Genomic DNA, 25,470 nt, shown 5'->3' on the forward strand with positions numbered 1-25,470 from the left:
AAGAACTAGAGATGACTATTGATCACAAAATAGATCATTTTGATTATATTAAATTAAAACATTTTTGTACAAATAAAACTAATGCAGTTAAGATTAAAGTGAAAGCAATAAACATTTTTACCTTTAAAGGTTCTGATAAAGACCTCATTTCAAAAATATATAGAGAACTGACTCAAATTTATAAGAATTCAAGCTATTCTCCAACTGTCAAAGGATATGAACAGACAATTTTCAGTTGAAAAAATTGAAACTATTTGTAGTCATATGAAAAAGTACTCCAAATCACTATTGATCAGAGAAATGCAAATTAAGACAACTCTCTCAGATTGGCTAAGATGACAGGAAAAGATAATGACAAATGTTGGAGGGGATGTGGGAAAACTGGGACACTGATACATTGTTGGTGGAACTGTGAATGGATCCAACCATTCTGGGGAGCAATTTGGAACTATGCTCAAAAAGTTATCTAACTGTGCATACCCTTTGATCCAGTAGTATTTCTACTGGATTTATATCCCAAAGAGATCATAAAGGAGGGAAAGGGACCCACATGTGCAAAAATATTTGTGGCAGCCCTTTCTTTGTGGCTGGAAACTGAATGGATGCCCATCAATTGGAGAATGGCTGAGTAAATTGTGGTATATGAGTGTTATGAAATATTATTGTTCTGTAAGAAACGACCAGCAGGATTGTGTGGTATGGCAAGTCTAACTCAAAATGAGTATTCAGAGATTTCTCAAAATTCTCAAAACCATAAGTTTTATTAGGATCTCGCAAGAAAAGGACAGTACACTCACTGCAATCTCAGAGAGCGGAGGTCAATTTTCACAGTAGTTAAAGGGGGTTATATAGTCCTAAACCACAAGAATCCATGATACCCCCCTCCCTTTATCCAGCTAATCCACACTACCCTGCTAGTGCATGGAGTCAGGCCCATATGTTTGCAGATGTGTTTACCTAAATTTTATGGTGGTCAGTTTTACAAGTTTTACAATTGTTTGCAGGTGTGTTTTCCTACATTTATGGTTTTATCAGTGGTCAGTTTCACAAGATTTACAACTGTTTACTTGAGCCAGTATGAGCATTCTATTTCATTCTTCCCAAACCCAACAGACCTTCATAACTAAATCTAGGTTATAGAGTAATCTACCTTAATTAATAATTTTATGAGAAACTATATAATCTCTCACAGGATGGTTTCAGAGAAACCTAGAGAGACTTATGTGAATTGATGCTAAGTGAAATGAGCTGAACCAGGAGATCATTGTACATGGCAACAACAAGATTATATAATAATCAATTCTGAGGGATGTGCCTCTCTTCAACAATGAGATGATTCAAACCAGTTCCAGTGTTCAGTGATAAAGAGAGCCATCTACACCAAGATAGAGCATTTTTACTCTTTGTGTTGTTGTTTGCTTGCATTTTGTTTTCTTTCTCAGTTTTTTTTCCTTCTTGATTCGATTTTTCCTTTGCAGCAAAATAATTGTTTAACTATGTATACATTTATTGGATTTAACACATATTTTAACATATTTAACAAGTATTACCCAATTCTCTCATTTTTTTTTAAATAAGAACTTGAGTTCTTATTAAATTAGTATATTATTAGCATAGGCATCTCTAATCTTTAGGTGGGAGAGTTGTACCTCTAACTTCATTTCAGCTCTCCCCTGTGACCCCAAATCAAAACTCCACTCTCTTATAAATTCTGACCTCACTGCTGGTTCCCTTTTGCCTGGGGCTGGGTCTCTTCAGCACAGCTGAACCTGTCAATACTAATCAGCAAATGTCCCCTCAGTTTTTCCAGACTCTGACTACCAACTCCTCATGGAAGTAAAAATTTCTGTAATTTGAGTTGAGGCTCAAGTCAAATCCATCTAGCCCCAGGGCTCCCACTGGCTGTTTCTATGGAGATGTTTGCACTTCACACTACTTGATCTCTGTCCTGGGGCTTTCTTTGAGTCTTTTTGGATTATGCCAGAAGGACTCCAGTTCTGCCCGAGTCTTTTTTTTTTGTTTGTTTGTTTTTTACCATACTATGTTTGTCCTGATGAGCAAATTTGTTTGGTTTATGGGGGGAAATTTGGAAAGCTTGAAATTTTCTGACCTATTCAGCTACCTTCCCAGAATTTTCCTACCTAAAAATGGAAGACAATTTTTCAATGAAAAATTAAAAAAATCAAAAGTTCATAACTATATACTATACTAAAATGCTCTAAATTATTATTGGTTAGAAAAATGTAAATTTAAACAACTTTGAGATACCATATCACACCTATCAGGTTGGCTAAAATGATAAAAGAAGAAAATGACACATGTTGGAGGGGGTTTGGATTGTTGGTGGAACTGTGAATTGATCCAACCATTTTGACAAGCAATCTGCAATTATGCCCAAAGACTAATAAAACTATGAATATATCCTTTGACTCAGAAAAACTACTATTAGATCTATTTCCTAAGGTGACCAGGGAAAAAAGAAAATAACCTATATATACTAAAATATTTGTAGCAGCTCTCTTCATGGTAGCAAAAAAATAGAAATTAAGAGGATATCTATCAATTGGGGAATAATTGAATAAGATAGGGTATATGTTTGTGATGGAATATTAGTGTGCTGTAAGAAATGATGAAGAGGTTGAGTTTATAGAAATGTGAAAAAAAACTTGCATGAAATAATGAAGACTAAAATGAACAGGACCAAAAAACATCATATATAGTAACAGCAATATTGTTCAAAGAATAATGACTAAGCCATGTTATATGAACATTCAAATCAATTACAAATAACCTATAAAGAAAGATATCCCACCCCAGAGAAAAAATTAATATATGGTAACATGTACCGTATAGTTTCTCTCTCTCTCTCTCTCTCTCTCTCTCTCTCTCTCTCTCTCTCTCTCTTTTACACACACTCACACAAACACATACTTACATATACACATACACATATATATGTATATAATCTGTGTCAAATATTGATCTGTAGTGAAGGACTGGGAGGGAATGCGAAAAACAGCTTGGAACTCAGATATAAAAGAAAAAATAAAATAAAATAAATTGTATAAATATCTGGGGAAAGTTGGTTTAGTACAGATTATAATCTTGTGAGAAATGAAGAGATCAGTAACCTAGGCACCATCCTGAAATAGAGATTTACCATTAGTTTTCATTTAATCACCATAATAATTATGATTTTATTATCACTATCATTGTGGTTATGATTAATATATAATAAGAATATGCCTAAAGGTTATTTTAATGGAAACTCAGGTCAGAATGATTTGAACCAAACAGGCCATTTGTGTCCCTCAGAAAGTTATCTATAGAACACTGCCTCATAATACTTTATTCCAAATCCACCATGGGCTCAGAAGGAAGACTTCCCAGGAATAGGCAAGTTCATATGTCTTAGAAGGATTTGGAAGTCATCTAATCATATTTTTAATTACAAAAATAAGGCTGAGGTCCATAAAAGTTACATTCTTTGTCCAACCTCATTCAGATATATTTTAGCAGGGTCTTTTCAATTCTGTCCTCTGACTTTAAATCTAGTTCCCTTTCACTTGTATTGGGAAAGAAAAAGGAGGAGGAAACATCATAGAACTAGACTAGTAGAATACATGTTGTGGATTATTGGTCTCTGACAAAGTTTTACAAGATCTTAACCCTGGCAGATGGAACTGATGCCTCTATCCTTATCTCTAGACAATACAAGCAAGGTAGTTTTGAATTTGCCTATATTTCTCTCTGATAGGTAAATCGGAAAGACATGTAGCACCTCCACTCCTATGAGTTTGAATTATTAGACCTTGTCCATGGTGCTAAAGGCAACTTTAATCATTGATTTAATGAGTAAATCTAATTATTCTAATGAACGATTCACCCCATTGAGGAATTGAACTCTCAAACTGATATTCATGACTCTTGGGTTTTAATGGAGATACTGAGGGGCTATAGTAAATTTTCCTCCTCTCTGTTTCTGCTTGCCAAGTTTCCAACAAGGGAGAACATATAAATTCTCTCGAGGATTGACTGCATAGAATTGTTTCTTTACAAATAGATGAGACAAAAAATTGAATAAATACTGAGCTTGCTGGTGAAATATTGGGGTCATATTACTTAAAAAATTTAATTTTAGTAAAAAATAAGCCATAGGAGCAGGAAAAAAGGGTACTGAGTGGCTGGCATTAAAAATACTCAATATTAATGCATATGTTTGGGAGAGAACTGCCACAAATATATTGATATTCTTTCAGCTTGATCTAGAACTGTCAGTTTTTCTGTCTTAGTGTCCTCGAACTTAATTTTTTTAATATTGTGAGGTACAACTAGGATAGGGAGGGATGATTATGAGAACAATAATTACCATTGATTCAGTACACTATGTGAAGGAAATTTCTAAATCATTTTGGTGCTATTAGTAGAAGGGTTTAATGCTTTTCTGATTACAGTCAATATTCATGTCTTTTGACTACAGAAGAAAAGTAGAGGCAGCAGAGTCAGAACTCTGAGTGACAGCATTTGAAATCAACAGACATCAGCTGGGTAAGACTTGCAGGGCTGGCAATAGCCAACTATATTCATGCTCTCTCTTCTTTTTTCTTTTCTTCTTTCCTAATATTTTATCATCAATAATCATAAATACTATCACCTCTCAGATAAAAGAGGGATTGGAAAATTTGATTCATACATATACACATACATACACCATTCTTTACATAAACCATTCATTATTTAATTTTATTTATTTATTATTATATTTTAAGTTCCAAATTGTCTTCCTCTTCCTCCCTCACTCTGCACTAGAGAAAGACATCCTTTGACACAGATAAATAGAGACACAGAGATATGTGTAGTAACATACTATTCATGTTTCTATTTATCAGTTATTCCTCTGGAGTGAATAGTTATTTTTCTTCATAGATCCCTTGCAGTTGACATAAGTATTTATAATATTCAGAATAACTTAGTCATTCACAATTATTCTTTGAAAAATATTAGTATTTATATAAAATATGTTCTCTTGTTCATTTTATTCTTCATTATTTCAGGCAAGTGTTTTTATGTTTTTCTAAAATCAATCTACTCACCATTTCTAAAAGCACACTAATATTCTACAACAATCATATATTTATAGGAAGTCATCAAACTATGGCCTTATATTTATAGTTATTATATAACTATATAATAGCATATATATTATGCTGAGGACGCTTATCCCCCTCACCCAGGACTATGAGTTTCTTTATTTAAAGGCCCACAAAACAAAGTTTTTGTTTTTACTGTAGTCCGGCCCTCCAACAGTCTGAGGGACAGTGAACTGGCCCCCTATTTAAAAAGTTTGAGGACCCCTGATATTATACTACATGTTTGATCATTCCCCAATTGGCAATTTCTATTTCTTTGCTACCACAAAGAGAACTACTATAAATATTTTAGAACATATAGGTTCTTTTGCTTTTTCCCTGATTACCTTGGGAAACGGACCCAATAGTGGTATTTCTAGATCAAAGAATTTATTCAATTTTTATAATTCTTTGGGAATAATTACAGATTATTCTCCAAAACAATTGGGTGAGATCACAGTTACACCAGTGCTCTACATACCATTGTTATTAAAATAATTTGACTTCAGATAAAGTCAATCTTGCTTTTCAAATTGTCAAGTAAGAAATTCTACAATTTGTGTATGAATTCTAATTTACTGCCAGGAATTCACAACTTGTGTGAAGAGAAGAAAGAATTATTCAGAAAAGGGTGTACAAAGCTCTTGGATACCCTTATCTCATTCCTTCTTACTCTTTAGTTCCTACCCTCCCCATCTTTTATCCTTAATTTTCTTTGTGTTTTGGTCAAACTGTATTTTGGGATTCAAAATGAATGTTTAGTCATGGGGGGACATTAGCTGAACACTCTTACCTTTAACCCCTCAACTCTGATAGCAGTAGTAGTAATAGTAATAGTCGTGGTTGTGGTGATGATGGTGGTAGTAACTAGCATTTAGAGGGGCTTCAGTTTGCAAAGCAAACATAGAAACTGTAATGTGTTATCTGATTAATTATGATCAATATGTCATCAGAAATGATCCAAGGCAGGCTAATCAATTATTAAGATTGGACACTCATGAAAAACTAGTGTTTTTTTTAAGTTTTCCTTTATATAAGTATGAACTTGACAAACATCAACATGAATGTTTTCCTATATAGTGAACGGAAAAAGAAGACTACAAAGAACACCATAAATTTCCAATATACACAATTTGGTTTCTAAGTATATTTCAAAGTTGACATGATACTTTTTTAGAACTTCTAATATGCTTATTGATGTACAATCCATTTCTAAGCAAGAAGGAAAAGAAACAAATTCACTTTCATAGTTATTGCTAAGCCATTATGGGATGAAACTAGGAGGTTATGCTTTATTTAAAAAGAAGACAAGAAACAAAAAAGGCATTGGAATATAACTATGTGATAAAGAAATATATTCATGTGAGAGAGACAAAAAAAAACAAAACCTAAAATAGGAAGCAGAGTGATAAGCTCTGGGGTGAAGATCAGTATAAAAGTAAACAGAAACATTATTTTCAGGATCAATAGTACTGTGATTACTGGTATTTTATTTCATAGTTCTTCAGCAGAAATCTCATATTAAAATTTCCATGGTTTCATCAAGGAATTATATATTTACTCAATAATATTAATTTAACAAATCTAATTTTCTTTTAATAGACTCATGGGTTGGAAAAACCAGACCACTATCTCTGAGTTCCTCCTTCTTGGACTATTTGAGGGTTCAGAACATCAGCAACTGTTCTTCTGGCTGTTTCTATTCATGTATCTGGTTACTGTGATTGGAAACCTTCTCATCATCATGGCTGTTGTTTCTAACACTCAACTCCATACCCCTATGTACTTCTTTCTAGCCAATTTATCTTTTGCTGATATCAACTTCATCTCTACAACAGTCCCCAAAATGTTGGTAAATATACAAATTCAGAATAACTCCATCTCTTATTCTAACTGTCTGACACAGTTATATTTTTTTATCATGTTTGGGACTGTAGATGAGTTTCTCCTGGCAACAATGGCATATGACCGCTATGTGGCCATCTGTCACCCACTCCATTATGCAATAGTGATGAGTCCTCAGCTTTGTTTCCTGTTGATTTCAATTACATGGGTTGTTAATGTTCTTCATTCCCTCTTACATACATTGTTGATGAATGAACTAGTCTTCTGTGCCAAAAATGAAATTCCCCACTTCTTCTGTGACCTTAATCCTTTGCTGAAGTTGTCCTGTTCAAACACCTTCATTAATGAGTTAATGATTCTCACAGTTGGTGGTCTTGCAGGTCTCACTCCTTTCTTCTGTGTCATAATCTCTTATGTGTATATAGTCTTAGCCATATTAAGGATCCCATCTGCTAAAGGGAAGCAGAAAGCCTTTTCTACCTGCAGTTCCCACCTTTCTGTAGTATCTCTCTTCTTTGGGACTGTCTTTGGAGTCTATTATAGCCCTTCATCCAACCACTCAGCCTACAGTGATACAATTGCATCTGTAATGTACACAGTGGTGACCCCAATGCTAAATCCTTTTATCTATACCCTAAGAAACAGAGATATGAAAGCAGCCTTAGGGAGGCTCTTTTAAGTCTCCTTCTTGATGGCTAAGATATAAAAATTAATTCTTAAAATTATGTTTCTTTTCCTCTCTGTTCCCAAACTGAATTATAGAAAGGTGCCAACTTCAAAGAATTTTCCCATGGGAAAGTGCTTTGATTCATTCACATTTGGGTCAACTATCTTAAGCCCAGTCTCAGGCTCTGTCTATCTGTGTTACAAATTTGAATCAGAACAAATCCACTAATAGTACAATAACATAATTCTATGGTTGAAGAGTCAAAATAATATAATTTTTAAATTAAAGGATCAGACTTAGAGAAGTCTAGTTACAAAAGAATAGATTATAACAATACAGAGAAATTCCACTTTGATTCCCTTTCTCTTGAGTGTGTGTGTATGTGGTTTGACATTTAGTCACCCATTACCCTATTATTTTACTTTTATTTACCTACCATTTTAGATATATTCAAATCTATGCCATTCCTTGTCACCTTCAGCTAACTTTTTCCTCAGCATCATATGCTATGATAAAGAGATCTCTCCTGATAGTCAGAAGACTAAGTCCTTTATGTTTTATTGTTTTTGTTTTTCTCAGTTACATGTAAAACAATTTTTCACGTTTGTTTTTAAAACTTTGAGTTCCAGATTCTCTCCCTTCCTTCCCACCCTCTCCTGGTAAGAAGGCACATAGGAAGTTATGCAAAACATTTCCATGAAATGAAAAGTGAAAGAAAACATAAATTTCCCCAAAAAAATCAAGACAAAAAGATAAAAGAACAAGTTTTTGTCCCAGTTCCATAATTAGCTATAAGCATGTGTTCAAACCTTAGTTTCTTATTCTGAATAATGGTGGAGTTGAACTAAATGAGATAAGGTTATTTATACCACTGACTAGAGGTGATTTTCCAGAATGAAAGAGAGTAGATGTTGAGCTTGAGATACCACTCTGCAAATTATCTCTTTCAAGCAAATAATCCCGTTGATAGGTGATCTGATGAGCAACAGTGGTTATAAGTCTATTTACAAGAGTGAGAAAGGACTAGAACACAACTACCTCAACTTAATGGGAGTCAGTTTTTTTTAAAAGAGCTAAGAAAGATAAGTTAGAGTTACAATCATAATCCAAATAAAAATCAAAGTGCCCAGGAATATGCGGTTTTAACTCTGTATAACTTTCTAGCTCCCTACAACCAGCAGCATCACCTTTCTTATTCATTATTTTAAGCTTTTGCTTTTGCTTTGGACTTAAAAACCAAACAGAAAGGGGATCTTTGCCTTTTTCAGAATCAACATTAAAAGTTGTAAATCTCAATTCCATTATTTTAGAAGCATGGTTGAAAAAAATTCAAATGACTGAATACATGGTAATTTCAAATTAACTCCATTCAAGAATGAATCAACTGAACCAGCCTAGTCAAACCCTAGGACTTAAGAGAGAAAATAAAATAGAACCCAAGGAGTTTACCCTATTTTAGAAATGTTGGAGTATATGGGGAATGGTTGTTAATACTAGGAGGAATTTCCATATGACATCATATTTTTGGACATTTACAGACAGTTTTCACAATCCTTCCTAATTCTATTGTTTTTCCTGTATTGATTATTTTCAATTTATCCTGGATATAGCTTACTAGTATGTTACTATTTCATGTTATCTATCACATTCAATAGTAAGCTCCTCAAGAAGAGGGATTATCTTTACCTTTGTTTGTATCCCCAACATTTAGTAGAGTACCTGGAACATAGTGGTGCTTAATAAATGTTTATTGACTGACTCTGAAATCCTTTGTTAGCATGAAATTTAAAAAGCATTCCAGCTAATCTGCTTTTTTCCCCCCATATGACTATTATTAAATTAAATCTCAAAATAACACCCTCTGCTAATATTTCTAATATTATATCTACTTTCTTCAAAGTAAAAGTGAAAAACACATGTTATGACTTTCTATTTTCTCTTTCATGTTAAATTTCCAGTTGCTTAAAACAATCACCTGAGATAGTGGTTGACAATAACCTTCCTGTCCTCCAACATAAACATCTAAGGAAATAGTCTTTCTCCACTATAAAGAAATCACCAGGAATGAGATTGATTCATTTAAAAATTAAAGGACACTTATCAGAAATCTAAACAGGGAACCAAAATGCTTATTAAAATATGTTTTATTATCTTTTAAGCAATCACAATCCACATATACATACACACACATCCTTATATGCACAGATGTAGATATAGATATATTCACCTATAAAAAGGGTAGTATAAAGATAGATTAAAAATTAATTATATCTATCTAAAAATTAAGTGAGACAAAAAACAAATCATAGTAACAATCAATAATTTCATAAAAGAGAATGACAATAAGGATACAACATACCAAAATTTGTGGGATGTAGGTAAAGCAGAACTTTAAGGAAAAATTATTTCTCTAAATTATTACACCACAAAATAGAGGGGAAAAGGTCAATGAATTGGACATGCAACTAAAAAAAACTAAAAAGGACAAATTTTAAATCCCCAAGTAACCATTAAATTGCAAATCCTGAAAACTAAAGATAAGATTAATAAAACTGAAAACGAGAAAATCATTGAGCTAATAAATAAAACTAAGAGTTGGTTTTATGAAAAAGATGTCATTGGTTAATTTGATTTTTTAAAAGACAAAAACTAAATAATATCAAAAATGAAAAGGTAAAATCATGATCAGTAAAGAATTTATGAAAGCAATCACTACAAAATAATTTGTGCAGTCATATGCCAAAAAAAAAAAAATAATGACAATCTCAGCAAACTAATGAATATCTATGAGAATATAAATTACCCAGATTAACACATGCAGAAATTGAATGCCTAAATAAGTCCATCTTAGAAAAAGAAATTGACTACATTATCAAAAATTCCCAGGGCCAGAAGTATTCATAGATGAAATCTATCAAGCATTTAAAGTTGAAATAATTCCAATATTATATAAACTATTTGGAAAATTAGGCAAAGAATAAATTCTACCAAATTCCTTTTATAACACAATTGTGGTGCTGCTCAGGAAGAGTTAGAAGAAAAAAAGAAAATTATAGACCAATTTCACTGATGAATATCAGTGCTAAAATTTTGAATAAAATGTTAGCAAAGCAATTACAGAAATACATCACAAAGATTATACACTATGACCATATAGGATTTGTTCCAGGAATGCAGGATTGGTTCAATGTTAGGAAAAGTATCAACATAATTGACTATCTCAATAACAAACCCAAGAGAAAACATATGATTATTTCAATGGATACTTTATTTAAGCTATTGAAGAAATAGCTTCTTCATTATCTGTAATGTAGATAAGCCTTCCCACTAAAATCAGGTGTGCCCATTATCACCATTATATTTCAATATAATATTACAAATATTAGCTATAGCAAGAAAAAAATAAAAACAAGTTGAAGGAATTAGATTAGGCAATGTAGAAATAAAATTATGAATCTTTCCAGATGATAAGATGGTACACTGACAGAATCCACCAAAAAACTACATGAAATGATTAACACTTTTCTTAAAGTTTCAGGATATCAGATAAATCCACATAAATCATCAGTATTTATATGACTAACAAAAGCCCAGTAGCAGGAGATGGAAAGAGAAATTTCATTTAAAACAATTGAACAATGTAAAATACTTAGGAATCTACCTGCTAAGACAAACCCACAATTACAAAACACTTTTCACGCAAATAAAAGTCAGATCTAAACAAATGGAAAAATATCAATTGCTCATTGGTAGGGCCTAGCCAATGTAATAAAAATGACAGTTCTGCCTAAATTAATTTATTCAGTGTCATCTCAATCAAACTACTGAAAAATGTTTACTAACTAGAAAAATGACAACTAAATTCATTTGGAAGAACAAAAGTTTAAAAATATCAGGGGAATTAATGAAAAAATACAAAGGAAGGTAGCCTAGCAAGACCAGAAGTCAAACTATAGTGTAAAATAGTAATCATCAGAACTATCTAGTATTGTCTAAGAAATAGAGTGGTGGATCAGTGGGATAGATTAGGTACATAAAACAGTAGAAGATGACCATAATATTTTAGAGTTTGATAAGTCCAAAGACTCAAAACTCTGAGATAATAATTCGCTATCTGAAAAAAAAACTGCTAGGAAACCTGGAAAATAATAGGATACAAGAAAGTATAGATGAGTATCTCATACTATATACCAAGACAAAGTCAAAATGGATATATGATTTAAACAGTGACACCACAAACAAATTAGAAAAGCAAAAGATCCACCTGTTGCATCTAGAGAGAAGGGAAGAATTCATGATGAGACAAGATAGAGAAAATTACAAAATGTAAAGAAAGATCATTTTGGTTATATTAAATTTAAAGGCTTTTGCACAAGCAAAACCAATGCAAAATTAGAAAGAAAGCAGAAAATTGGGAGTCAATCTGTACAATATGTGCATCTAACAAAAGCCTCATTTTTCAAATACTCAGGGAACTAAATCACATTTATAATAATATAAATCTTTCCTCGATTGATAAATGGTCAAGAGATATTAAAAGGCAACTTACACATAAAAAAAATCAGACCTGAAGAGTTATGAAGACATTCTCTAAATCACTTTTAGAGAAATGTAAATTGAATTAACTCTGAGGAACTACCTTACACCTATCAGATTGACCAATATAACCCCCCCAAAAGGAAAATGATAAATGTTGGAAAGGATGTGGGGAAATTGTGACACTGATGCACTATTGGCAAAGTTGTAAACTGATTCAACAATTCTGGAGAACAGTTTGAAATTATGTACAAAGGGCAACAAAACTGGGCACACCTATTGATTCAGTATTAATTCTACTACGTCTGTTTCGCAAAGAGATCATGAAAAAGGAAAAATGATCCATACCTACAAAAATATTTATCAGCTCTTTTCATGGTAGCAAAATATTGGAAACTGAAAGGATGCCTAACAATTGGAGAACAACTAAATAGGTTATGGAATATGAATATAATGGAATACTATAGTTCAATAAGAAATGAACAGAGGGCAAAAATAGCTGGAAAACATTGTAGTATTGAACTGGCATGCTAGTCATTGTCCCCTTAAAAATGTGGAAAACACTTCTAGTGGGAATTCCAGGAGACAGGATTAGAGAAAAAAAGCCATTCTTAGCCCTTCAAAGTAGGAACTTTGAGGAACCTGAAGAGAAATGTAACCTGGTTACTCCTGCAAGGGTTGTTTTAGAACACACTAGGTAAATATGTCATTTAGTGCATCTCTTATTAATATTACTTTATTGTCTCTGGTGCCTTTAAGCATATTGTAATTTAATTGGCCTATCTCTTTTAAATGTCTCTTTCTTTTCTTATGAGTTACTTAGTTCACCTAAAGCAAACTAAATTTTATTTAAATATCACTTTCATCTTTTGACTGTAGAAATCTTACTGGTTTTGCATTATAAACCATTCTGCTTTTCTCTTTCTCTCTAAATACAAGCCACTCCTTGATCTTATTACTTGGCATTTTTTCCCCTCTTATTTTCATATACAAGACTTCTCTGTTAACTAGATTGTGAGCTCACTGAGGAAAATAACTGCATCTTCTTATTTTATTGCCTCTCATAAATAAAGAATATTTGACAATGAAGAATATAGAATAAAAAGCTTATTTCTAACTTTTGAGATCAATATTAATATTTTTAATAAAATTGCCTTCATTTTCCACTATGTCCTTCTGTTACTACTCAGAAAACTGTCCCTTATAACAAAGAATAAAAGATAGGGAGTTGGGAGAGGTAGTTCAGCAAAACTAAACAACATTCAATTGAACATGATAGTACATTCAGTGTTCCACATCTCCAGTCCCCACCTCTATAAAGAATGGAGAGAGGTATATTGTCATAATTTTTCATTGGCCTAACTTAGTAATCATAATTACAATAATTCAATTGTGAATATGTTTGTTGTTGCTTTTGTTTACATTGTGTTTTCTTGATTCTGTTTGCTTTATTTTGTATTAGTTCATAAGTCTCCCATGCTACTCTGTACTATTCATATTCTTTTTTTTTTTTAATTTTTTATTTAATAATTACATTATATTGACACTCATTTCTGTTCCGATTTTTTTCCCCTCCCTCCCTCCACCCCCTCCCCTAGATGGCAAGCAGTCCTTTATATGTTGGATATGTTGCAGTATATCCTAGATACAATATATGTTTGCAGAACCGAACAGTTCTCTTGTTGCGTAGGGAGAATTGGATTCAGAAGGTATAAATAATCCGGGAAGAGAAACAAAAATGCAGATAGTTCACATTCGTTTCCCAGTGTTCTTTCTTTGGGTGTAGCTGCTTTTGTCCGTCATTTATCAATTGAAACTCAGGTCTCTTTGTCAAAGAAATCCACTTCCATCAAAATATGTCCTCATACAATATCGTTGTCGAAGTGTATAATGATCTCCTGGTTCTGCTCATTTCACTTAGCATCAGTTCATGAAGGTCTCTCCAAGCCTCTCTGTATTCATCCTGCTGGTCATTTCTTACAGAACAATAATATTCCATAACATTCATATACCACAATTTACCCAGCCATTCTCCAATTGATGGGCATCCATTCATTTTCCAGTTTCTAGCCACTACAAACAGGGCTGCTACAAACATTTTGGCACATACAGGTCCCTTTCCCTTCTTTAGTATTTCTTTGGGATATAAGCCCAATAGAAACACTGCTGGATCAAAGGATATGCACATTTTGATAATTTTTTGGGCATAATTCCAGATTGCTCTCCAGAATGGTTGGATTCGTTCACAACTCCACCAACGATGCATTAGTGTCCCAGTTTTCCCGCATCCCCTCCAACATTCATCATTATTTTTTCCTGTCATCTTAGCCAATCTGACAGGTGTGTAGTGGTATCTCAGAGTTGTCTTAATTTGCATTTCTCTGATCAATAATGATTTGGAACACTCTTTCATATGAGTGGTAATAGTTTCAATCTCATCCTCTGAAAATTGTCTGTTCATATCCTTTGACCATTTATCAATTGGAGAATGGCTTGATTTCTTATAAATTTGAGTCAGTTCTCTATATATTTTGGAAATGAGGCCTTTATCAGAACCTTTAACTGTGAAAATGTTTTCCCAGTTTGTTGCTTCCCTTCTAATCTTGTTTGCATTAGTTTTATTTGTACAAAGGCTTTTTAATTTGATGTAATCGAAATTTTCTATTCTGTGATCAGTAATGGTCTCTAGTTCATCTTTGGTCACAAATTTCTTTCTCCTCCACAAGTCTGAGAGATAAACTATTCTATGTTCCTCTAATTTATTTATAGTCTCGTTCTTTATGCCTAGGTCATAGACCCATTTTGATCTTATCTTGGTATATGGTGTTAAGTGTGGGTCCATGCCTAATTTCTGCCATACTAATTTCCAATTATCCCAGCAGTTTTTATCAAATATTGAATTCTTTTCCCAGAAGTTAGGGGCTTTGGGTTTGTCAAACACTAGATTGCTATAATTGACTATTCTGTCTTGTGAGCCTAGCCTTTTCCACTGATCCACTAATCTATTTCTTAGCCAATACCAAATGGTTTTGGTGACTGCTGCTTTATAATATAATTTTAGATCAGGTACAGCTAGGCCACCTTCATTTGATTTTTTTTTCATTAGTTCCCTTGAGATTCTCGACTTTTTATTGTTCCATATGAATTTTGTTGTTATTTTTTCTAGATCAATAAAATATTTTCTTGGAAGTCTGATTGGTATAGCACTAAATAAATAGATTAGTTTAGGGAGTATTGTCATCTTTATTATGTTCGCTCGGCCAATCCAAGAGCACTTAATATTTTTCCAATTATTTAAGTCTGACTTTATTTGTGTGGAGACTTTTTTATAATTTTGCTCATATAATTCCTGACTTTCCTTTGGTAGATAGATTCCCAAATATTTTATGGTATCAACAGTTATTCTGAATGGAATTTCTCTTTGTATCTCTTGCTGTTGGGTTTTGTTGGTGAAGTATAAAAATGCTGAGGATTTATGGGGATTTATTTTGTAGCCAGCTACTTTGCTAAAATTATGAATTATTTCCAATAGCTTTTTGGTAGAATCTCTGGGGTTCTCTAGGTATACCATCATATCATCTGCAAAGAGTGATAGTTTGGTTTCCTCATTGCCTACTCTAATTCCTTTTATATCTTTCTTGACTCTTATTGCCGAGGCTAGTGTTTCTAATACGATATTAAATAATAATGGTGATAGTGGGCAACCTTGCTTCACTCCAGATCTTACTGGGAAAGGTTCCAGTTTTTCCCCATTGCATATGATGCTTACTGGTGGTTTTAAATATATGCTCCTGACTATTTTAAGGAAAAGTCCATTTATTCCTATGCTCTCAAGTGTTTTTATTAGGAATGGATGTTGGATTTTATCAAATGCTTTTTCTGCATCTATTGAGATGATCATGTGGTTTTTGTTTGTTTGGTTATTGATATAGTCAATTATGCTAATAGTTTTCCTAATATTGAACCAGCCCTGCATTCCTGGTATAAATCCTACTTGGTCATAGTGTATTATCCTGGTGACAATTTTCTGTAATCTTTTTGCTAATATTTTATTTAAGATTTTAGCATCAATATTCATTAGGGAGATTGGTCTATAATTTTCTTTCTCTGTTTTCAGCCTACCTGGTTTAGGTATCAGTACCATATCTGTGTCATAAAAGGAGTTTGGTAGGACTCCTTCAATCCCTATTTTTTCAAATAGTTTATATAACATTGGAGTTAATTGTTCTTTAAATGTTTGGTAGAATTCACATGTAAATCCATCTGGTCCTGGGGATTTTTTCTTAGGGAGTTGATTGATAGTTTGTTCTATTTCTTTTTCTGAGATGGGACTGTTTAGGATATTTACTTCTTCCTCTGTTAGTTTGGGCAAGCTGTATTTTTGGAGGTATTTTTCTATTTCATTTAAGTTGTTGAATTTATTGGCATAAAGTTGGGCAAAGTAACTCCTAATTATTGCTCTAATTTCCTCTTCGTTAGTGGTGAGTTCTCCCTTTTCATTTTTAAGACTAACAATTTGATTTTCCTCTTTCCTTTTTTTAATCAGATTTACTAAGGGTTTGTCTATTTTGTTGGTTTTTTCATAGAACCAACTCTTAGTTTTATTAATCAATTCAATAGTTTTTTTACTTTCAATTTTATTGATCTCACCTTTTACTTTTAGAATTTCAAGTTTAGTGTTTGACTGGGGGTTTTTAATTTGTTCCTTTTCTAGCATTTTTAATTGCAAACCCAATTCATTGACCTTCTCTTTCTCTATTTTATACAAATAGGCCTCTAGAGATATGAAATTTCCCCTTATTACCGCTTTGGCTGCATCCCATACATTTTGGTATGATGTCTCATTATTATCGTTTTCTTGGGTGAAGTTATTAATTATGTCTATGATTTGCTGTTTTACCCAATCATTCTTTAGTATGAGATTATTTAGTTTCCAATTATTTTTTGGTCTACTTCCCCTGCTTTTTTGTTGAATGTAATTTTCATTGCATCGTGGTCTGAAAAGGATGCATTTACTATTTCTGCCTTACTACATTTGAGTTTGAGGTTTTTATGTCCTAATATATGGTCAATTTTTGTATAGGTTCCATGAACTGCTGAAAAGAAAGTGTATTCCTTTCTGTCTCCATTACATTTTCTCCAGAGATCTATCATATCTAGCTTTTCTAGTATTCTGTTTACCTCTTTGACTTCTTTCTTATTTATTTTCTGGTTTGATTTATCTAATTCTGAGAGTGCAAGGTTAAGATCTCCCACTATTATAGTTTTACTGTCTATTTCTTCTTGCAGCTCTCTTAGTTTCTCTTTTAAGAATTTAGATGCTACCCCACTTGGTGCATATATGTTTAATATAGATAGTGCTTCATTATCCATGCTACCCTTTAGCAAGATATAGTGTCCTTCCTTATCTCTTTTAATTAGGTCAATTTTTGCTTTAGCTTGATCTGAGATCAGGATGGCTACCCTGCTTTTTTGACTTCACCTGAAGCATAGTAGATTTTGCTCCAACCTTTTACCTTTAACCTGCATGTATCTCCCCGCTTCAGGTGTGTTTCCTGTAAACAACATATTGTAGGATTCTGGCTTTTAATCCATTCTGCTAACCGCTTCCTCTTTATGGGGGAGTTTACCCCGTTCACATTTATGGTTAGAATGACCAAGTCTGTATTACTTGCCATCTTGTTAACCCCGGTTTATGCTTTCCTCCCTTCTTTCCCCTTTCCCCCCCTTCCAAGTATTAAGCTTGTGAGCACCCCTTGCTTCTCGCAGCCCTCCCTTTTTAGTGTCCCTCCCCCCGCCTTAGAGTTCCTCCCCCTATCTTACCCCTTTCCCTCCCAGTTCCCGTATTCCCTTCCACTTAGCTTATTCCTTCCCTTTCCACTTTTCCCTTCTCACTTTTCAATGAGATGGGAGAAGTTTCACCATAGATTGAATATGTCTTAAGATTTTTCACTTAAAGCCAATTCTGAAGGCAGTAAGATACCCACTATATTCATCCCCCTCCATTCTTTCTCTCAGATATAATAGGTTTCCTATGCCTCTTCATGAGATGTACTACCCCCACTTTACCCTTTTTCTGGTACAATGTCCTTTCCACATCAATTTCTAGAACAAGGTATACATGTATTCTTTATGCATCTATATAGTCAAAATATAGTTCCCAAGATTAATCTTTACCTTTTTAGATTTCTCTTGAGTTCTATATTTGTAGATCAAACTTTTTGTTAAGTTCTGGTTTTTTCATCAGAAATAGATGAAATTCGCTTACTTCGTTGAATGTCCATCTTCTTCCCTGGAAAAAGATGCTCATTCTCGCTGGGTAAGTTATTTTTGGTTGCATACCAAGTTCCTTAGCCTTTCGGAATATCATATTCCAGGCCCTTCGATCTTTTAATGTGGATGCTGCCAGATCCTGGGTGATCCTTATTGTGGCTCCTTGATACTTGAATTGGGTTTTTCTAGCCGCTTGCAATATTTTTTCTTTCATCTGAGGGTTCTGGCATTTGGCCACTATATTCCTTGGTGTTTTGATTTTAGGATCCCTTTCAGTGGGTGATCGATGAATCCTTTCAATGTTTATTTTTTCCTCTGTTCCTATGACTTCTGGGCAGTTCTCTTTGATAATTTCCTGGAAGACAGTGTCCAGGCTCTTTTTTTCATCATGTTTTTCTGGGAGTCCAATGATTCTCAGATTGTCTCTCCTGGATCTGTTTTCCAGGTCTATTGTCTTTCCCAGAAGGTATTTCACATTTTTCTCCATTGTTTGATTTTTTTGGATTTGCTTGACTGATTCTTCTTGTCTCCTCGAGTCATTCAATTCCACTTGTTCAATTCTGATTTTCAGTGAAGTATTCTCTTCACTCACTTTTTTAAAATCTTTCTCTAATTGTCCAATTGAGTTCTTTTGTTCTGTGGAATTTTTTTCCATTTCGCCAATTTTGTTTTCCAGTTCACTAATCCTATTTTTCAAGGATTTTACTTCTTTATCCACTCTCTCTTTAACTGACTTCTCCAGGCTCTTTTGCCAAGCCTCCCTCTCCTTTTCCCAAGCTTCCTTCTCCTTTTGCCAAGCCTCACTCTGCTTTCCCCATTTTTCTTCTAGCTCCCTTGTGAGAGCCTTTTTAATCACTTCTATGAGGTTCATCTGTGCTGAGGAACAGACGATCTCCTCCTTTGGGGAATCACCTGGGGACTGCCTGTTTTTAGTCTCCTCAGGATTTAGAGTCTGCTCTCTATCTGTGTAGAAGCTGTCTAGGGTTAAAGTCCTCTTCAGCTTCTTGCTCATTCTGTCTATTAATCAGAGACAAACTACCAAAGAAAAACAGAAAAAACTGGAGTCTTTCTTTGGGGGGGGGCTGGGTGTGTTATCGAGCTTCCTCTACAGACTGCAGGTGGCAGCAGTGAGGCACTAGCAGGACTGTGCTGCGCCTGCGCTCTGAGATCCCAAAGCGTGCTGAGTCACTGAGGGGGGGGAAAGGGGGGGCGGCCAGGTCCTGAGAGACTCCAGCTGTTTGCGGTTGTGTTCTTCAGCCCCGGTGTTTTTAGCTTCTCTGCTGGGCTGTTGACTTGCTGCAGGTTCCAAACCTGTAGCGAAGCTCTCCCCGCAGAGACAGCTGCGATCACTCCCCACCCCCTCTCCAGTCTGCTCCCGTGCTCTCACTGCCGCTGCCCTCAGCCTGCGCCCGATCTAAAACCGCCCCAGCCCTCCAGTAAAGACAGACCTTTCTTGGCGGATCTCAAGGATGGCTTCTCTTGGTAACTATTTGTGGGTTTTTTTTCAGTCAAGCATTGATTCAGAGGCTTGTAATGAAGTGGATAGTGAGAGAAAGCGCGGAGCTTATGCAACTGTGAGCCTCCTCTCCGCCATCTTAACCGGAAGTCACTATTCATATTCAACATTTCTTAAGGGCCCAGTAAAACATTTCATTCTGTAGATGTGCCACAGTTTATTTAATCATTTGGCAATTGGTGGGCAGAGAACTAACTGCCTCACAATGCAAATAATTCTTCTTTTGAATTTCTGACTATGAAGATGTTTTTCCATACTACTGTCCATACTAGGCTTCCGTTTAGGGATATGCACAAATAGTTATTTTAAAAAGGGAAAGAGAGGTGAGTTAGAGAAGAGTGAGATAAAGGGAAAATAAGAATCTAGGCAATATATTAAAACAATATCGAGCAGGGAGAGATCGCTTCACCTTGGAAGTTCAGAGAAAGTTTCATGGAAGAAAAAGTAACATCTTATCTGTATTTTTCCAACTCAAGTCCCATCTCCTCTCTAAAGCCCTCCCTGAGCACTTCAATTTATTAATCTCTCCTTATCTATTCCATACAATTGAATATAACCTTTGACTTCTAAGGACATTTCCAATTTTACAATTCTATATATATTTGATCTCAATATTGCTTTAAAATTAGGAAAGGCAAAAATCATTCTGTAGCTCAGTCTGGTGGGAAGCAATGATGGTGTAAAATCTGACATGAAACAAGATAGTCACAGAAATAATATCCCTAAAAACTTCAAGAACTGTTTTATGCTGAATTATTCTATAATGGAAAACCAAATAATGGAAAGATTTTTTTTTATTCCAAGCAAGCTTTAAAATCCAGGTGAGTTAGGAAAGATCATTTGAATAAGAATCTAGACATGAGGTCATCATAAATAATTATTGAGGTATCTGAGGATCCATTGTCAATCTTGATAGTATGTGGGATACCCATAGAGGCAAAACAGTGAAATAAGTGATTTATTACATGTGAAGCAACTTCCCCTCATTGAGAAGATGCAGTTTCAATATTGTCAGTGTTAATCATAGTTACAAATAGCGGCACTTCCTCATATACTTGTATGACTGGGATAGCTAATGAATACTGGAGTAGTGGAGGATTTATAATAAGGATTTTTAATTGTTTTCCTCTTTGATACTGTTGAATGGGCACTTCATAAACAGCATGAGGGAGTAGATAGTAATAAAAATTGCTCCTGAGTTTTATTGTTGTGTTCCTTGGCTTTTAAAGCTGCATATCTGTTCCTCCATTCCTGATTTATATCTGTCTGTACTTGAGCTGTCATTCCTCAGATTGGCTTCTGAGGTCCCTGGGGGCTCCTGACAATGTTTCCTCGATTCCTGAATTCTGACTCCCAGTGCCCCATTGTTTTGCATTTTGGACATGGTATTTTAGGTTGACCCCCCATTACCAGCTTTCTTACAGTGTCCTGCTTTACCACAATTGCCTTTTGGCCCTTTTTTAGCAGCAATTACATATTCTGACATCAATTTAGCTTGATATACTTGTGAACCTACTCTGTCACAATTCTGAATCATTTCTTCTATGGTACAATCTTTTCTTAGTCCAATCATTGCTCTGCAACAATCTGTATTACAGTTCTCCCATAACAAAGTCCACACCTCTTACATTTCTTTGGAGTCCTTCTCCCAACAGACTGGTCAAGTCCTCCTCCAGAAATTAGAGCTTAAGCTGAATATTAAAAGTCAAGGAAGCCAAGAGCCATATGTGAAGAAAGAGAGCATTCTAGAAATTGGGAAGGTTATACATTAACTACTACTCTTTCTCGTGACTGGAGAAAAAAAATTTAAAAACAAAACTTCCTTACTGTAAGCAGTAAAAAGATTTGTAACAAATGGTACCCTAGAGTTGTATATCCAAGGTCATTTTGAACAGCACATACCTAATCAGGAATCTCAGGAGCTCTTTCAGTTTTTCAGGAATTACTTCAAGTGATATTGAAACTCATTACTTTTTAAGTTACTCCTTTCCAATTTTAGGTATCTCTAATTATTATAAAAATTCTTTTTTTCTTATGTTGAGAGAGTATTTTTCTCTTTGCATCTTCCCCATATTTTTCCTAATTGTATCTTCAAGGACAAATCAAATCTCTCATATCAGAGGTTCAAATACTTACCATGTTCCCCAAACTTTCTCTTTTCCCAGACTAAACCTCCCCATCTCCATGCATCATTTTCTCAAGGCCACATATGTTCTCCTCTGGGCATATGCTATTAACTAAGCCTTCCTCTAATAGCCAGCACAGAATATAATGCTTTTAAGGTGGTCTGACTAAAATAGAGTAGAGTGTCATGCTAATCTTCTTTATTCTGGATAGCACAATCTCCTAAATAAAAACTAAAATTACATTCCTTTTTTTTTTACTGACAAATCATATTATCAATCCACGTTATATTTTCAGTCTACTAAAATCCCTAAATTATTTCAGAGGAATTATTTCCTAGCAATTCCTCATCTATATTTCACTTATGAAATTGACTTATTTTCAAATCAAGTATAGACTTTTTTTTTTACTATAATTTATTTTATGTTACTTGGCCCTGTGTTCTGGCTTTTTAGGAAATTTTTAGACTCTGGCTCCCTTAATCTTCATGATGGTTTTAATAATTTGAACATAGGAATAGATCATGAATGCAAGGGGAGCCTTCAGCAATTTGGGAACTAAGAATTACCAGAAGAGCAGGCTGATTTTCAAAGAGGCAAAGGAAATAGAGACCAAATTACCAACATTCACTAGATCATGGAGCAAGCAAAGAGGCTCCAGAAGAATATCTATTTCTGCTTCACTGACTACACTGAAAATTTTTAATGTTTTGGATCACAATAAAATGGGGCAAATCCTCAAAGAAACAGAAATTTTGGATCACTTTACTTGGCTCCTGAGATACCCATATGTGAGTCAAGAAGCAACAATTAGGAGAAAAAAAATAAAACAAACGACTGGAGAAAGATTGAGAAAGGAACATGACAAGACTATATATTGTTACTTTATTTAACTGTATGCAGAGTACATCATGTGAAATTCCAGCCTGTATGAATCAGAAGCTGGAAAAAAGGTTTCTAGGAAAAATATCAGCATTATCAGATGTGCAGACAATACCACAGAAAGTAAAGAAAGAATTTAGAAACCTCTTGATGAGTAGCTCAAATCAATATAACAAAATGATATTAATTAAATTAACTTGCTGATTGCCATACCAACCAATCTACCCAAAAAATTACAAGCTAGATAAAATGATAAAAAAAAAATCACTTGGAGAAACAAAAAGTTTAAGAATATCAAGGGAATTAATTTTAGTGGGAAAGAAGGGGACCTTGCAATACTAGACCTTAAGCTGTACTACAAAGTTAGAATCATCAAAACAATTTATTGTTGGATAAAAAATAGATAGATTGATCATCTTCACATGGCCAGATCTTTATTACTCTTAGAAATTCTACTCAGGTACCAATTTCACTAAGAATAGTTGCCTAATACTACCAGATATTAGCATATCCTTCTACCTCAAATTTCATTCCATTATACTGACTCATATAAATGTGGTATGCAATCTCATCAGGGCAAGGAAGAATGGTCTTTAGGCTTAATACTTTGAATACACATAGAAGATGCTTCATAAATATTTATTGAATTAAAATAAATCAAAATTTTTCTCTGAGTGGCATTATTGACTCAAAGCTAGACTGGGTGATTTCCTTTTCCCTATTGTTTTCATTCTCTAAAGTTGTGTTTTCTTTGTTTGCTTGTTTTTTTTATCACTACGATGATCATCCCAATACCTCACAATTCAGCTCTAAAATAGAAGAACCTGATTTCATTGACATATATAGGTCAAGGTGGAGGGAGAGGTAAAGAAGCAGGAAAATGAATGCCATGCTCTAGATTTCTAGCAGCAACCCCCTCAATGCTAGAAGTCATCTCAGACAAGGATCAAAAGCTCCATAGCAGAAAACTGAGACAAATGTCACATTTCATCATAGGACATTCACCAATGGTGATATCTATTTCTGGACTCTATAATAATTACTCAGGAGTCAATTCACTCAGGAAATTGAAAGTCATAATATGTTAATAATGATGAATGATAAACATACCTGCTCTCAAAGAGATTACATTCTAATGGAGAAGACAATATTAGCACCTATAGTAATCTACAAGGTATATACTACTACTATTAATAATAATATTGTATATACTATATATAATAAAAATATACTATATATTTATATATTATATGCATATTATATATAATAAAAAATAATGTATATACTAATAATAATAATAAAAATACATATACTAATAACAAAAATAAATTTAGATGGGAAAGCACTACTAAATGGTGGTACCCTTAATTGAACAGAGTAAATACCTTTTTCATGAATTATAACAAATTATATTCATTCAACAATGGTGGACAACTTTTTGTCAGACATGTTGTAAAAGATTGGCCTACATAGATATGAGTTGAACCAGATGAACACTTAGGTAGATTGCTCTTTTGAAATTCTATGTTTTCACTGATCATATTTTGACCACAGACAGACAAAGCATCTTGGAAGAATTCCACAAGTCATTTGCTTTTCCGCTTTCTTACTTGAAAACACTAACTGCTTTCAATTTGCTGATTAGTTGTTATCCTTCATCCTTAAAGGAGAATAAAATTGCATGACTATGTTAGCGCAAATTACAGTGTATCTAAACATGGCTGATCAGACCAATGCAAAAATCTATACCACATCTTGGGCACAAATAGTCCATGTGAACATTAGGGGTTGGATTTTCTAAAATTTGGCATCTGGTATTTCTTTTGACTTAGGCTAATTCTATTTTGCTCATAGACCACATCACCTTTTACAAGGAGGCACATTGTCCTGGATAGTCCTGTGCCAGTATTTCCTATGCTGCACAATCAAATCCAGAGTTCTTCAGAGAGACTTAGACAGGGATTTTGTATTGCTTCTTCTGACAACTACAGGAGTGCTTACCTTGTTTTATTTCTGCATAAAATAATTTTTTTAAGCAAGCATACTTTTGCCATCCAAACAACATGGCAATCCCATCAAAATCACTTTCTGCAGTAGACTTTGAATCTTGGCAATTTAGCTGAAGAAAAGACATCAGCATTGAGTATTTTATCCTGCCAGGTGATCTTGAGAATTTTCCAAAGACTATTCAAACAGAAACCATTCAGTTTCCTGACATGGCATTAGTATACTGTCCAGATTTCACGGGCATACAATAATGAGATCAGCATAGGACTCTGTAGAACTTCTTTTTTCATAATTAGTTTAGTATCTCTTCTCTCTCACAATTTCCTTTGGAGCCGAGTACATCACTGGGCTAACCAGAGCTAGGATATATCAACCTCAACATCTATGTGTTTATCACTGGCAAATACACCATCAAAGTAAGAGAATTTATCCACAGCATTCAAAATTCCAAGTCTTGTCTCACTCTGGGATGCTATTTAGATATGATACATG

At 34.1% G+C, this 25,470-nt stretch overlaps 1 protein-coding gene across 2 annotated transcripts; it reads left to right on the top strand.

Annotated features, from left to right (window-relative positions):
* The first annotated feature begins 921 nt into the window (after positions 1 to 921).
* LOC127547962 (olfactory receptor 1G1-like) lies at positions 922 to 7,653 on the top strand. 2 transcript variants are annotated; one of them, XM_051975097.1, is made up of 2 exons: positions 922 to 939; positions 6,754 to 7,653. In XM_051975097.1, exons 1-2 carry the CDS (start codon positions 922 to 924, stop codon positions 7,651 to 7,653), a joined length of 918 nt encoding a protein of 305 aa, XP_051831057.1. The 2 variants fall into 2 exon arrangements, with proteins under 2 accessions (XP_051831057.1, XP_051831056.1); XM_051975096.1 differs by lacking the exon at positions 922 to 939 and having other exon boundaries at positions 6,736 to 7,653.
* Positions 7,654 to 25,470: the final 17,817 nt, after the last annotated feature.

This window comes from Antechinus flavipes, chromosome 2, assembly GCF_016432865.1.
Source record: "Antechinus flavipes isolate AdamAnt ecotype Samford, QLD, Australia chromosome 2, AdamAnt_v2, whole genome shotgun sequence".
Taxonomy (NCBI): domain Eukaryota; kingdom Metazoa; phylum Chordata; class Mammalia; order Dasyuromorphia; family Dasyuridae; genus Antechinus; species Antechinus flavipes.